General features: G+C 35.7%; 1 protein-coding gene across 1 annotated transcript in view; it reads right to left on the minus strand.

Moving 5' to 3' along the window:
* LOC134536468 (paired mesoderm homeobox protein 2A-like) overlaps positions 1-9,071 on the minus strand; it is a 132,561-nt gene extending 123,490 nt beyond the window's left edge. Inside the window, exon 1 of the mRNA XM_063376187.1 lies at positions 8,732-9,071. Coding sequence (XP_063232257.1) covers positions 8,732-9,071 — 340 coding nt within the window. The remainder of the gene's footprint in view (positions 1-8,731) is intronic.
* Positions 9,072-16,463: the final 7,392 nt, after the last annotated feature.

The following is a 16,463-nucleotide window of genomic DNA, read 5'->3' on the forward strand; positions in this document are numbered from 1 at the left end:
ACCGCTATTGATGTTTTAATATAAATTTTTGTAAACGCGTCATTGCTATTCTGCATCGTTTTCCATGGAAGTAAATTCAAGAACGCAAAATAAGAAATAAAAAATTACAACACAAATCTACAGAGAAAAAAAGCCTAAATCAACATGTCGAACAGATGGACCCGACTATGTTTGTATCTACGTATGTGGCAGATGCCAGTTCCCAAACGTTCGCAACTGTTTTTTTCATAGGAATCCTTCTGTGTTGGTTTGGTGTTTTTGTCCACAAGTACCTGTTTGTTTTCATCGTTGTGTTCGCATGTTCGCTGCGTCGTCCAGGTTTGTTGTCTTTCTGCGTTTTCTGTTCTTGTTGAAACTGTATCGTCGTTGTTAGCCCTATTGTGTTCGTCTGTGCTTCTATAGTTTCGTGACTGAATCACTTCCACGGAATTATTGTGCTGTCTTATATTTCGAGTTTTCGTCATTGTGTTGTCCTTAATACCTGTTTAGTTTCATAAGCTGATTTAGGCTTGTTCTCTGTGGGTTTGTTTTCATTTTGATTTCCTATTTTGCATTCTTGAACTATTTCCATGACAAACAATGCAGAACTGCAACGGCGTTTGTCCAAAAATTTATACTAAATCAGAATTCCTCATTGTATGAATCGTTTAAAGAATGCTGTTAATATGCACTACTCAATTTTTTCAACAAACCTTAAATAACGTAACGTCAGCTACAAGTAATTTATCTTCCACTACACAGACAAAAATAATGTCGGCTTAAAAAAAATTTTTTTTGGCCTTGCGAACATTTGTGTCTATTTTCAAGTTGGCGACCCTGTAATATTTGAGGCTCCGCTCCAAGATGGTGGCAAAAACGTCTGATGTCGTGTGTCACTCGACAGAACCTGCCGTGTGTGTAGTACCCGGGTACTGTTGTTTTCTCGACGTAGGTACTGATGACAGTTCAAGAAAATCAGTGGGGGAAAAAGTCGGCAATTTTTGGTACGTGGATATCCAGTGACGTTTGGGCAAACGTTGAAACATGTGTTATCATAAAAAAATAAGCAGCTTAAAGATTTATCTAAAATATACAAAACTTAATTATTTTGACCGTCAACACATCAAAAAATATAAATTAATTTTATGACATTAAAATATATTTTTTGCATCTAAAAATTTTCATGTTGGTGGCTTTTTTAATTGGGTAAGTGTACATCTGGTAAATTTTTCGCCAGGGGGAACTTAATTTCGTTTTCATTTTTTCCAAAAAAAGAAATTATCACACAATACGGCGTCTACGTGGTTTGCAAGAAGTCTTACGTTGGAAAATTTTGTGCCTCGGAATATTATGGACTTAAAGTAATAAAATTCCAAGTACAGAAAATATTGAAAGAATTTTTGTATCTAATGCGTAAAAGGTACACAAGATATGTTTTTTTTATACTGGAACAGACTGATTTTTCCATAGTAGATTTTTTCTGTAGACTGCTCAAACAGGCAACACTTCATCAAAATTCCGCTCCTACAAAAATTTTCTTAAAGCACAGAATTTTATTGGATCAAAAAAAATGTGGCGTGCTATCTAACGCAAATATACATATATTGACACTGCTCTTGAGATTTAATTTATTCTCTTTCCGCATTCTTCAGCAAAGAGATGTCGCGATCTAGATGACTTATGTGAATGTGAACGCAAATTTATTTTATTTTATTTTATCTGTTTTCCAGCTAGCCGTGTATAACGCCATTATTGTCTTGTGGCTCGCAATATTTCGGTTTCTGTTTCTAATTGGTTCAAAGCTCGAACTAGCGCCCCTCTCCCGTCTCATACCTCTAGGAAAGTTTCAAAGTGTGACATAAATAACAAAATAATGTATCCATACAAATTTTGAGAATTTCAACGTAACCATAATAGCATAATATTTTTTTAAGCCCCAACCAATACTTTGCAAGTTCTATAGAAGTTTGCACTGCTTAAGTTACTGATCTGAAGATAAGCCCCCTTAAACAGCAAGCAGATAGAAAAAAAATATACTTAGACGTTTCGCAGTTACTATGAACAGATTTTATTCTGTGCCTACTAAGGGGTTTATGAATTTTTTTGTCCTTTAAACCCTATTTTATTCCATACCCTGAACTACTGTTTGGTGTTATCAAAAAAATCACTCAAACATAAGTTAGGTATTGGTACCACTCTTATGATATAAAATATCTTCAAACGAATGCATTTTTATTTTGTTCTGAGAGAGCTATTGTTTTTTTTTTAAACGTTGTCCCCCGTGTCTTCTTTAGTCTGATTTTACCCATTAATAGAGATTTTTGCAAATAATGCTTTATGTTGTTACATGCATGATCACAAAGTTTTCCAGAAGATTTCTTTCTATAATGGCTTGCATGAAAGCGAAAATTCAGATACACAATTAAACGACTTAAAGAGTAAAAGTGCTGTTAGATAGTCACAATTAAATCTTGAAGACACAGAAATACAGCTGCCTTCAGCTCAACCAAGATTAATATAGGTACGTAAGAAAAATACAATACATTTCGTTAATTCTGCGGGGAAGCGGTTTCTGGGGGGGGGGGGGGGGGGAAGGTGAACTACTAAAAATAAAAGTTAGGTTAAGTTCACTACATTAATAACACGTATTATATATTTAATATGTGTTATTAATGTGGTTAAACTAACCTATACACACTTGACTTACGGTTTATTTAATTATTTACTATATTAAATGGAAGTCACTAACCTTTTTCGAGGGGGAGAGAGGGTGATAAACTTACTTATCCCAATATGTTTTTCAAAATATTTCTTTTATAGTAGGAAGGAGAAATTTTCATAGATTTTAATGATTTGGGGAGGGGAAATTTATTAATTCCTTAAAATCTAGAGTACAATATATGTACATTTTTCTGCAATTTCATGGCTATTTTATTGCTGTTTAAACTTAATTTTCTATGTTTTTACTTCATACTGAATATGATTCAAATTTTTTCTTTGAAAAAAAAAAAGAAACATTTATTTACTGAAACGAAAACTTTAAAAAATAATAAAATAAGTCTAGCTGCATTTTATTACCTATAAAATAAAATTAAAACACGTTAATTGGTTATTTTTTTATTGAAACTGGTGACTTTTCTACAATAGACCGGCTTTAACTTGCCTGCTGCTAATTTTTCTATGTGCACATTAAAAAATTTCATTTTATTGCTTCATGTAAAATGCTTGACAAGCTATATTTTCAATCAAATGGTTGCAATATTTTGACTTTACTAAACACTAAAACTCCAAATTTTATTTTTTGCTTGCAAATAGATCACGATATTCCTTCATTACTTTATAACAAACTGTATTAAAAAGTTTTTTTTTTTTTTTTAGTTTAAAAGTAGGTTTGGCAATACTAAAACTGGAAAATGGTAATGTCACTTTGGAAAAAAAATCCATTTGTCGGTTTTATTATCATTTCCTAAGTTTTTTTGGCGTTCTGAATCCTAAGAGGAGTTATACAACAAAATTGACCTGGTACGTTTTGAGGTAATTGCAGAAGGCAGCGAAATTTTTGCATTTTGTTTTGGTTTTTCGCGTATAAGTTCAGCAGTATTTATGTAGAAGAAAAAACGCACTCTTGATATTTTTAAAGAAAACAAATTATCAACAATTAGAACTCAACCTTAGTTGAGTAGGTCCAATAGTTCCCGAGATAAAGCACTTCAAATATTGGTATTTTTTTAAAATGAAAATTTAAGTTTTGGGTGAAATTTGAGCCTAAAGTTTGGGGAACATACTGATACTAAAAGGAAAAATTTTTGGCGTGAAGTTGTATAAAATATATTTAAATTTAATTCAAGCACGTAACGACACATGTATATCTAATGGTTGACTCATAATTTGCAAGAAACCGAAAAATTAAAAGATAATAGTATTTCTGAGCGCCAGGACTTAGACTGTGCGCCGGATACGGCTGTTGTGCGAGTAGTATACTCTCCATTACGTCTTCAAATACACGAGAAAGTAATTCCTGTTCAACCCTATGTAACCTAAATAAACTCACGTCAGTTGATTTGTTTTGATCTTAATTAAAGTTTCTCAGATGAAGAAAACGAATGGAATGAAACACAAAATAATCAAGGCGCTATTTCCCACTAATACGCACAACATTACGTCAATATAAATTAAATTACAGTCTGTAAAAAACCCAAATAACTTGTGAGTAAAAATTAAAATAATTTTTTTACAGAAACAATTATAATACCCAAATTAAAAATTATATTTTTAGCCGACGTTTCTATAGAACAATTTAAAGAATGACATGTTCTCTGGAAAAGAAATTGTGTAAGAAGTTTTACTTCTATTCATTTACGATGTTTTATTTATGCAAAACACTTTTACATATAATAATTAGTTAGATATTGGCACGAGATAAAACATTTCATGAAAGGAGACGTCAATAGTATAAAGGGCAATGTATATATTAACTTATAACATGCAAACAAAAAATAACAGTTTGGTACCGATGCTCAAAAATATTCTATACTTAAATTGTTCGGTTATATACATATATAAAGCATTTTATTAATGTATTATTAATTTAGAATAATGTTGTTTAAATTGAAATATTCGTGTTCTCTTAGAGCTAAAATAAACTTGCAGCGTGTGTGTGTGTGTGTGTGAACTTATTCATGGATATGATACGTTTGCACAGTAACATTTAACCCGGTCGTCAATACTGACACGGATAAACTAACATTGACTTAGCAGATCAGTGTTCCTGATGAGACCCGCAAGTGCAGAATCGCGAGTCATAAACAATCGTTAGCAGCAACAAACATTGGTCCACAATAAATTAAATATTTGTCCCGATTCACGTGCACGCATTTCGCCGAACCAAAATCTGATATATTTATGTATGTATTTGCCTTTCCCCAGCGAAAGTTATTTTGAATGTTTTTTATACCTATCATACTTTCAATTCAAATGTAATGAAAATAATTTAAATTTTAAATATTCCGTAAAATATTCATTGAAGCAGAAAATTTACTATTGGTCTGGTTGCCTCTACACCTAGTCAAACTATATTAACATTATTTGGTAGTTATATTTTTTCCGTCAAGAAATTTTATTTTAAATCCCAAAGCGTCGGAAATCGTCTCAATAAAAATTTAAATTGCAAAATATTTAAATATATTGTACAATACAAACATTAAAAACTTTTCATTGATATTTATCAACGTTATGAGTAACACATTTTTGTTTTCTATTAAATTATTAATGATGATTCATGAAATTATAGGTATAGTATGTACTGCATCATAATTTGTTTTACTCTAGTAATTTAATCTTTCGTATTGTGAACTAAGTACTTGTATTTTAAAAATAATTTACTCATGGAAGAAATAATTTTGAAAAAACACAAATTTGTTGTTTATTTATGTATATATCTTTAAATGATAAAATATTTTCAGCACTTAACGTAAGGTTTAAATTTAAATTATTTGTATTGATGTTTTCGAAGCTGAGGCTTCACCCAAATTCCAGATCTATTTCGCTTCACCACACAGTTTCCATTTTTAGAGAGCCTTTTACTTGAAGCACGTATTTTAAAAGTGATAAAAAACTGTAAAATAAAATTTGGGTATTGAACTTGATGATACAAAAATCCCTTGATTTGGAAAAAAAATTATAGTTAAAATGGAACTCAACTAAAAAAATTCCCTCTATTTTATAATGACGATGTAAAAATTTATTGTACAAAAGATTATGTTTTTTCCATATCACACTGATTGAAACAAATGTTTTTATTCTTCGTAAACTAACTAAACAATCAATCTCACTTTGGCCTTCAGATTCATTTAAAATCGATAAATAAAGATGCTTGCTTTATATTACCATAGAAATATTGACTGAGATACACAAGGTTAATTACTTCATTTACAACACTTCCTTAATATCTTAATATTTTAACAGCTTTATAATGATCATTCATAGCGCAATCTACACAGTCTTAGTTTATGTAACCATATCCCTAAGTAAGTTATGTTTACATCAAAAATGAATGTTTTAATTAGTATGAAACTCACTAAATAGCTCTGCTAAAATAAATTATTTAAACAAAAATTTTATAAAATATTTCACCAACATTTACCTCAAATAATCACCTAAATGGCATGTGAAATATGAGATGATCTACCGAGTGAGTTAAAATATATTTCACTGGTCTCGCTCAAGGAAGAAATTTGTAATTTATACTGTAAAATCAGTTTAACTAAATGCAATGTTAAAATTTTGTATTGTACTGTATTTTATATATTTTTTAAGTGCTTTCATTTGTATGAGTTAACATAATATTTAATTATGTTTTCATAACGGTTTTATTAATTTAGAAATGGAACTATTGTAAAAGAGCAAAGTGCCGGATTAGGCCATGAATAAATAAATATAAAAAATAATAAATAAAAGTTATTTGTAGTTCCAGAAAACCAGATCATAGCAGAAACCACAGCTAATTCCTTCGGCCCGAGTTATGCGACATGTTGTAAACAAGGTAAACAAACACGAGGAAAGCATATGTGTGTGTTGTAAATTTTTGAGTTTGTATTTTTTACTCCAAAATGGTTTTTTGTTATATTATGTTCAAATTAAGTAAACTGAGCATCAGTAAGTATATGAAGATATTCGTTAATTCACAAAATCCCTGGGTATATTGTAATCATTGTTCTTTGAAAATTTAAGTTGAAAAAATTTCAACACTTTAGCCGTGCCCAAATCCAATAATAAACCCTGTTTTTTTTTCTTGGGTCAAATTTAACTTGTAATTATTGCAGAGTAAAAATTAGTCAAAATACTCAAAATAATAATTTAAATTATACAACGAAACCAAAATATGATTTTTAGTTTGGACTATTCTTGAAATACCCGCTCCGGTGAATTTGGATTAGTTTTAAACAACATTATTGTAAAAAGTAATTTATTATTGTTGTTTTAACATAGAAAATTAAATAAATTTAGTGTTTACTGATCACAGTTAAGTACTATTTCACACTAGCTAAAAACATTTTAAGTCCAACCGCAAGATATAATATTTATTACATTAAATATAAAAATAAATTCAAATTTTGACTAAGATAACTGTCAGTCACGACAATTTTTTAATAATCATACGGACAAAACAATTTAAATAAGAACATCAATAAAGGTTAAGTGCATTAAAATAAACAGTGTTTTACAAAGAAATTAAGCATGGAAGATAGCTACAATAAAAACATACATAAATAATGTAATATATAATTTATTTTAAAATTTAAATTGGTTTCATTTTTCGTAGATAACGCAGTGATTGAGACGGATTTATAAGAACAACGTTACAAGTTAACTATATTAGAAAATATTCTAATCAGCCATTGCTTATGGCAAGGAGCCATCCAAAAAATTTTGTGAAACCTTGATAAAAAAAGAAATTCAAATACGCTGGACTGGCATTCGAACACAAATATTCATAAATGCTAATTAGCAGTATATTTTTTTACTATTGCGCGTTACCTCGCTTACCAGAAGTGCAAGAAGGGGAGGATACATGTAAGAAGCAAAATAGACGTAAGATGGCTGAAGAACAAAAGCGCTGAAAAATATTAGAGACTTGAAAAAACGAATAATGTTTAAATAATATTTAAGAGCTACTGAAAGTATTATGTTTATATAGACATATATGTTTGTGATATTATATATAACAACATTTGTAGAAAAAGTCACGTGGGCAGAAGGTTAGCTACAGCAGGTAGTAATAGTAGGTAGAAGGTAGCTACGAGGTGTGTGGTAGAGCTACAAGAAATTAAGGATAGAAACAAGAGGTGGGAGGTAGCTATAGGAGGTGGAAAGATAGCCGCGTGCACAGAAAGAAAGCAGTTACTGAGGATGGAACGAGCCTGCAATAAAATTTAGGAAAGCGGAATTAAAAAAAAAAAAGATTAGCTAGAGAAGGTTGTAAATAGCTACTTGAAGTGTAATGTAGCTACAGGTGATGACTAGAAAATATAAGAGGTAGAATATAATCACGGAAGATTGGTGAAATTTACCGTGGCTGACGTATACCTGATAAAACGTATAATAGTATTAGGCTTACAGAATGTGTAGGATAAAAAATCAGAATATACCTACAGGAGGTGTACGGTAAATATGAGCTACAGGAAGTGTAGGAGAGATTTAGTAGAAAAAGAATAGCTCCAGGAGGTAGAAGATGGGTACAACGATTAAGGATAGTAGAAGAGGTACATGAGAGCTACAAGAGAAGGTAAGATGCTGGAAGTGGAGGAAAGTTACAGGAGGGTGGGGGGTAGCCTACATGAGATAAAGGGTTGCTACAGCGTGGCTATTCAGGGTGAAGGGTTGCTACAGCATAGCTACTTGAGGTGAAGGGTTATTACAGGATGAGGAGTGGGGCTCCATATGGATTCATGAGGTGAATGGTTGCTACAGGAGGTGGAGGGTGCTGAATGACGTGAATGGTTGCTTCAGGAGGAGGAGGGTTCTAAATGAGGTGAGTGGTTGCTACAGGAGAAGTAGCGTTCTACATGAGGTTAATGGTTGTTACAGGAGGATGAAGGTGCTAAATGAGGTGAATGTTTCCTACAGGATGAGAAGCGTGCTACATGAGGTGAAGGGTTGCTTCAGGCTACACGAGGTGCAGGGTTGCCGCAGCAGAAGGAGGGTGAAGGACCAGAAGCGAGGCTCCAGAAGAAGAAGCAGCGCGGCTACTCACTCTGCAGGTTCATGGAGGCGGGGAAGATGGGCGGGCGGTGGTGCACGTGGTGGTCCTGCCGCGGGCCCATGACGGCGCACTGGCCGCCGCCGGCCGCCCCCGGGTGGTGGTGATGCCCCACGGACATGTGGCCCGGCGCCGGCACGCCGCCGCCCCCCGGGTTGTAGGAGCGCGCCATGGAGGCGGCGGCCGCCGTGTAGCGGTACGACATCTGGCTGCACGACGTCAGGTCGCCGTACGAGCAGGGCATGTTGCCGAGCGCCGGCTCCATGCCCGCCAGCGAGCAGCTGGAGGCGTCGAACCCGGCGGCCGCCGCCTGGTTCAGGTACGAGTAGTCCATGCCGACCCCGCCGAGCGAACCTCCCCAAACGATATTAATAACGATCGCCCTCGAAGGAACGAGCCGGGGACGGAGATGGAGGAGGGAGGGGGGCGGAGGTGCGAAGGCGCCGCGCCTCTTGGTCTTGGGCGCGCGGTAATCGGATCAAGGGCGCCGGAGATATCAAATTATGGCGATTACGGGGTAATATCGGCGGCGGCGTAGTTCCGCGGGCCCGGGCGTCTACGAGAGAGCGGCCCCGCACGCACCGACCAGCGCGCTGCCTGCGCCGAAATCAAATGATAAGCTTAATTCAATAACGGGGCGAAACTCGCTGGGTCCCACCCCCCTCCACCGTGCACCCGGGGGTGCGTCGTCCCCCCCTCCACCCCCGCTACGCCCGAGGGGTGGGGGGTGGGTGGGCGGCGCCCCGGCGTTGCCAGGGCGACCGGCGGCCGCGGCGCGCCCCCATTGGCGGAGGGGGAGCGGTGACGTCACGCGGCGCCCCTCCCACCCCCTCCCTCCAGCCAGACGCCGTGTGTCGCGCGTCGCGGCGCCCGGGAACCAGGTGCGTCCCGCTCTGTCGTCCTCTCCCCCCCCCCCCCTTCTCCTCCCCCGACTCTTCCTTAGCCGGGGACGTGCGTCTTTTTCTCTCCTCTCCTTTCCTCTCCTCTCCCGCTCGATGCAGCTAACGGGCTGTCGAAACACGGGCCTGCAAGACTCTTCCCTCCCGCTCGCGACTGTGAGGACCGGGGACCTTCAGGGTAGACTGCACAGGCATGTGCACATTCGGGCAAGTGACGCCAATTCGTCGGTTCCTTAACTCGTGAGCAGTAAGTATTGACTGGGACGACTTTCATCGGATACTTGCTTGGTTGGAGGTTTTTTTTTCTAACCGGCCCAGAACCCTCCAGGTAAACAATGAGCCAAAATCGAAAGCAGATTAAAGGTATATATTCTAATTTTAGCCTATCGCGAAATGAATCCGCTAATATTTCATGTCTTTACATGACAGACAACAGGGGGGAATTTTCTAAAATAATATACATTCCAGTCATAGAGAAATAGTAGGAACTTAATTGCATACACCAACACTGCCAACAAAGAGCTGTCACTATTTTCAGTCGAGGTAAGTAGTTGACAATCGCTGCAAAACATTTATACGTGATTTTATGCTTGTAAATTAAATTGTTCACGAATTCATTTTTCATCAGTTAACTTTAAATAAGAGACGGCTGATAAACTGCATAATTCTAAAAGTACCCGTATCAATTTTTGTTTTAATTGCCAAACATAAGAATATATCAATATACTAGAATATAAGTAAAAATTTCAAGAATATTTGATCCGTATTTTTAGCAAATCAGAGTCACGGTTGTTTCCAGAAAATGACGTATACACGAACATTTCATAACTGTATAGTTGTAAAAAGGGTGTGTTTTGATTTTAATAATTTTCTGCATAAGTACAACCGAATTAAATGAAAGTGAAAATGTTAAAAATAACACAGTCTGTAATAAAATTCATTAGGGACATGTTTACCCTTTTTAGAAGATGCTCCTTAAATTAGTGGACTTTTTTTAATTCATCTAAAACGAGAGATACGTTATCGGCATGCTTAATCTGTAATAAAAATTAAATACGTCTAAACATTACCACATTCGAAATTTTAATCATAGTTGGTTTTGTTGCGACTTGGTCGAATATACACTTTTCATTTGAAGAAGTTTTGAATTGATTACATGCGTTTCTCACAATATGGGGTGTAATATAATCAGTATCCTGGATTGCACGTGAGTTTAGCCACTCGTAGTATTTTAATAAAAAAAATTAACATCGTGTACCATTCTATGGTATATTAATTTCACTATTTAATAAAACGTTAATGTCTGTGATAACTCAGTTGTTCTGATGTTGCCTTTTTTTTTTTTTTTTTTTTTTTGCGTTATTGAGTATGTCCTATCTCCGTGTCAAATAATAATCACGTCTTTTATTTTTCAAGTGGAAATATGAAGCAGAATGTCATGTCACTGAGTGCAGTTGTGCTGAATGTTCGGTCAGGGCCTCCCATTTGTCAGCAGGAAGGGCAAAGCCGGTTATGCGATGGTGCCAAAGATTAACTCCTCCCTTTCCTCGGAGATCCACCCCTCGTTCCAATCAGCCAACTCATCGCTGTGACTGCACGACTCTATTCCCTTTCCACTCTGCTATGCGCTAGCTTTCTTTCTTTTCCCTCCCCCCCCCCCCCTCTCTCTCTCTCTTTCGCTCTCTCTCTCTCTCTCTCTCTCTCTCTCTTCTGTCTGTCCGTGCTTCGCTCGATGTGTGTGCGGAAGGAACATTCGCATCAGCTCGTCCGTGGAGTACGAATGCCCGGGTCCCGTGCACTGCATGCTGAACGCGGAATGTTGTCGAAGTCAAGCAGAAGTCCGGAAGAGTCTCTGGAATTCGTCACCGTCCCGAAAAGTAAAGATGATAATCCCTGCCAGCCATGCAACGACAAAGATAAAAAAAAATTGGTTGTCTGTAAAGTTGGTTTACGGACGATAGTTTAACGTGACAACGTCATAACAAAACATTGATGAAATGATTGCATACTTTATGAATAAAATTGAATCATTTTTATTTTAATAATAAAAATTAATACTTGAAATTACACTAGTAATCAGATTTTTAAAAATGCAATAATAATTAAACTTTATTGCCGAAATTGTTGTTGTAATAAGCAATGAAAACCACATTAACTTTTCACTCCACTTTATAAACAGTCAAGTGGAAGAGAGATAGATGCGGCGCAAGCGTACAATGAGCGTAACGGAACACAGCCTAACGGAACAATGTGCGTAACAGGACACAGCGTAACGAAACAATGTGCGTAACGGTACAATTTTTCGTGCGTGCAGCCGGCGTTCATCGATTTATTAGACGTTGTCACGTCAAAAAAACTCCACTCTGCTTTATGCTGAGTCTATATAACGTGTTAATGTAGGCTGGTTTAAACACATTTAAGTGGGAGGCATATAAACCGAAATACTCCCTTTTTGTTTCAGTAATTTTAAGGCCATAACAATTATGTCACGATTATCCATTCGAAATATGGCATCGTTTAAACATCGTATAGTGCATGTTAGTGGAATTCCAGACGTTAATATTGACTGCGAAGTAATTGGCGTTTAGCATTGAATTCACTACTGGGAAAGACTACAAATGTAATAATTCTGTCATAAATGCACTATTTTATTGTGTCCGAAAAATCTCTTCGTGGCATAAAAGCTATTAAAACCAATATGGCGTATCAGTTCCTTTCCCTCCTAATGTTAATTTTTTTTTGGTGATTTTCTTGATTTATGCAGTTAACAGGAACTATTGCAGATCACTTGCTTGTTTTAGGTGTTTAACTATTTTTGCATATATGTAGACCTGCTAAACATATTTCATCGTTCATAAAAACTCAATATTATAATGTGAAGATAATTTTAAGTACATGAGTATGAAATAAAAATAATTAAGCGCACTGGGTGAAAATATTTAAATATGACTACATAAACTTTACAGAAATAATAATATGAATACACACATACCACATAACAGACGTTCAACTTACATAAAATATGTCACATGTATTAAAAGTATTGTAAAATAGCGGCTTCTAGCACAGACTGCAGGTTAAGGAGCGCGACAGGAATCACAGATCCTGGTAACAATATTATATTTCGGAGATTTTCACCTCGACCTTGAAGTTAGATCTTAAAATTAAATTTTACAGAAAATTTTATTTTTGTTTTCTTGCGTCTTCACTTTTGTCTGTTACTCACTTACAGCCTAATAAGGGATTTATTTTGAAACAAAATAAAGTGGGCGCCGGGAAAAATAAATGTGAAACGAAAACTCCACTTAGTAGGAAATCGGCGAAAAGTTCTCAGACACAAATTCTAAGAAGTCAAAATCGGTACAAAACTTTGAAAAATCCCCATTAAATTGATGAAACTTGGTCACTAATAATTGCTTTCCACATGTGTAACTTTCGCGTGTTAGAAGTAAGACTTCTAATCATCCTTTATTGTAGCATGATTTTTTTGTTCCTTAAAGTAAATAAAAAATATAGTGTTTTAACCCAGAACCTCTTACGTCAAGGTCAGAACTTCAATTAAGTTTTTGTCATATTAAATATTTTGGTCTTTAGTAATATTCATCGCCAAGACACAGCCAACTCCCCTTCGTTTACTTCATGTAAACAGTCTGCCAATGTCATAAACTACGACAAAGTTTGTGGAAACTTTCGACAAAAAATTAATTTACAGGCACTCTCTACCCGGAACTCAAACCTAGAACTCCTCCGAATGAAATGTCGCCCAAATCATATCGGGGCTCTACGATAACAGCACAAAACAGTACGAATGAAAGGCAATTTTAAACAATTATAAACGGCTCCGATAAAAGCGAAAAAGACTTGAAAAAATCACTAAACCCCGGTTTGGGACCTGATTCTCGAAAAGTATTTTTATTGAAATACTGCCTTCGTGTTAAAATTCACTAAACCGTTAATAATATAACGTTTCCACACAACGTTAGATTATTATAAAGTATAACAAAGTATTAAAAATTTTAAAGATATATATATATTTTAAATTCCTATTCGAATATATGGCGATTAACTTCCTAATAAATAGCATTATTTTATTTTACTTTAAGTAAAAAAAAAGGATATAGGTCTGCCTAGTATGAAATAATAAATCTATTGGACTAAACTACGTATTTAATAATATTATAACAATATGATAAACAAATAAAATGTATCAAATATTGGTTTAACACACATTTTGTATAATACAGTAATCTTTTATTTAAGAAAGTTAAAAAAAAATGTTTTTCAAGTGACGAGGTTTAAACCACGTTCATAATTACCAATATCATTCACACGCGATCGCCACTGCGCTTTCAGAACGTTTGAGGTAAGACTTTGGAGATTACGTATTAGGTATATACAGTGAAATGCCAGTTTCCTTAGGTATTTTTAAACCTAAAATTTACTTTATACTATAACTATTTTAGTTTACCAAATATATTCCAGAATTGTTTTACTATCATGAAGTTTTATTTGGCACACAAATCCATTTGGTATGTACCCTAATGTTTTTTTTTTTTCCGGGTTTATGTTGCTACAGATGGATGCGCCATATTTGTGTAACATTTCCGTTCATCGACTTACGTTCCAATTTCAAGAAATTACTCAAATTCCGTATAACGAGAGCTAAAATGTTTACACCTTTAAAAAAGATATATAACATTTTATAAGCTATTCGTTATAAGAAAAAAATTAAAGATTTTAAAAACAATAAAATCTTCGTACTGTAATATTTGCCAGCGAACAGACAGTTGAAACCGGACTATTACTTTGCAGCACTTTCTTGGAGACTCTTGTAAGTTTTACATTCAAAAAACATTCTTTTATTTTTATTAAAGTCAATGAAAATAAAAATTAAAAAAAAAACATGTATCGCTACGGGGGCAGACTGAAAATATCCGCGCAACAAACAAAAAATAAAAATTGGCACGGTGTTTTAATTTTTTATCAACGATGTACTTATTTTATTGTGGTGGACTTTGAATTTTTTTTTTTTTTTCCCCAGTTCATCCGAAAAGTTGGGGAAAATTTCCCGGGCCGAGGTTTGAACTCGCGAGAGCTCGTCTCGTGATTGCGAGTGGAACAGGGATTGGTGGTTCGAGCAAGGATTGAGACAGGGGGAGGGGGTGGTATGTTGAGTTGAAGAGGAGAGGGGGAGGGGGAGGCGCGAGGTGGAGAGAGGATACGGCCTAATTAAGTATCAGGCGAGCGAGGGCTCAGGAAGGCTTTTGGGGCGCGTATGTACACCGCCTGCAACAACGTTGATGACGATCATCAGAACTGATGCACCGCGCTGGTCTGCGTGTCTCTGCCCCTACCTGCCGGCTAGTCTGTCAAGGCCAAGAGTCCTGGGTTCGATACCAGTCCGGTTCGGGGATTTTGCACTTGTAAGAAATTTCTATCCTGCCCTGTTAAAAAATATAAATATGTGTGTGTGTGTGTGTGTGTGTGTGTGTGTGTGTGTGTGTGGATGCGCGCGCGCGCGTGGTAGAGAGTGATACTTATTGCATATTACGTAAAGAAAGAGATAAATTATTAGTATATTTTTAATGAACAAGAGATAATAATTGAGAATAGTAAGGATGCTGGTATGATCTCAAATGAGAAAAAAAATCCTTTTTATTCGCCATGTTCTCTCCTCCGTGCACCGACACTTTTTGGCGGTTTATTCCCACGTTGCTTTCGATAATACCTCTTATCTGCTTCTGCCTTTTTATATTATTTTTAGGGATTATGTGAAATCACGAACTCCAGTTTAATAAAGTGAAAGAACAAAAAAAAACATTCCAATTGAACATAAATTACACTAATAAAGTCTATCTCACAAGTTCCTATATAAGTCATTTTGACATTTGGTTTTTTTTTTTTTTTTTTTACATTTTGAATCACACTGATAGCATAAAAATGATACTTATAAAGTTAATTGCACAATTTAAAAACTCTTTTCCACACGAATAAATAAACTGTAGATACTTTGAATAAAATATGATAGCGTCAATCGTTAGCCATTACTAAAACTGAGGAGTAGACAAAAACAAGCAGCGTTACCACATTTTCGTAGCATCACTGCTGCGTCATTTCTACCTCTCCCCTGCCGTCTCCCCTTCCGACCGTTACAACTGGCATTTTAGTAAGAAATACTCGATATCTTCTCGAAAAACGTATTTCATATATGCAAAAAAATAACTATAGCCATTTGTTGTACAAAGTTAGAATATTTGTATTTCAGTGTTATAAATAGGGACTGGAAAAATTCGCGTTTTCGATGACCTTCAGGATAGTCTACACAGTTCTCAGTATACTCGGGAAAATAACGGCTGTTCATTGGCTGCTGACTTGTGAGTCGTCTCAAATGGTTTGCCTGTGATACGATACTTCTTTAGTTAAGTATTTCCCATTGGCCCAGAGTCGTCCGGATGAACAGTGAGACAATAACAAAAGCAGCTTAGAGGTATGTGTATTTGAATTTTAGCCTATGGCGAAATAAATCCGCGAATTTTTCCGGTCTCTAGTTATAAACTATTTCTAGGCAACTATTCTCCTAATGAATCTTTTCTAAAAGTAAAAAAAACAGCGCAACGGATACAGTGTGCTTGAACCGGGCAGTGATCGAGTTTTACCAGTGCATCCAGAGTTCATTATGATTCAATGTTTCGCTCCTATTCTGTAATTTTTATTTTCCTTTCTCCGCGGCAGTAATGCGGATTTGATAGAAACGGAATTGCATTCCGCGATGTTGCAAGATTAACGCCCATGCGATGAAAGAAATCGACACGCGTAACATCTGTAAC

This window comes from Bacillus rossius, chromosome 11 (assembly GCF_032445375.1).
Source record: "Bacillus rossius redtenbacheri isolate Brsri chromosome 11, Brsri_v3, whole genome shotgun sequence".
Classification (NCBI taxonomy): domain Eukaryota; kingdom Metazoa; phylum Arthropoda; class Insecta; order Phasmatodea; family Bacillidae; genus Bacillus; species Bacillus rossius.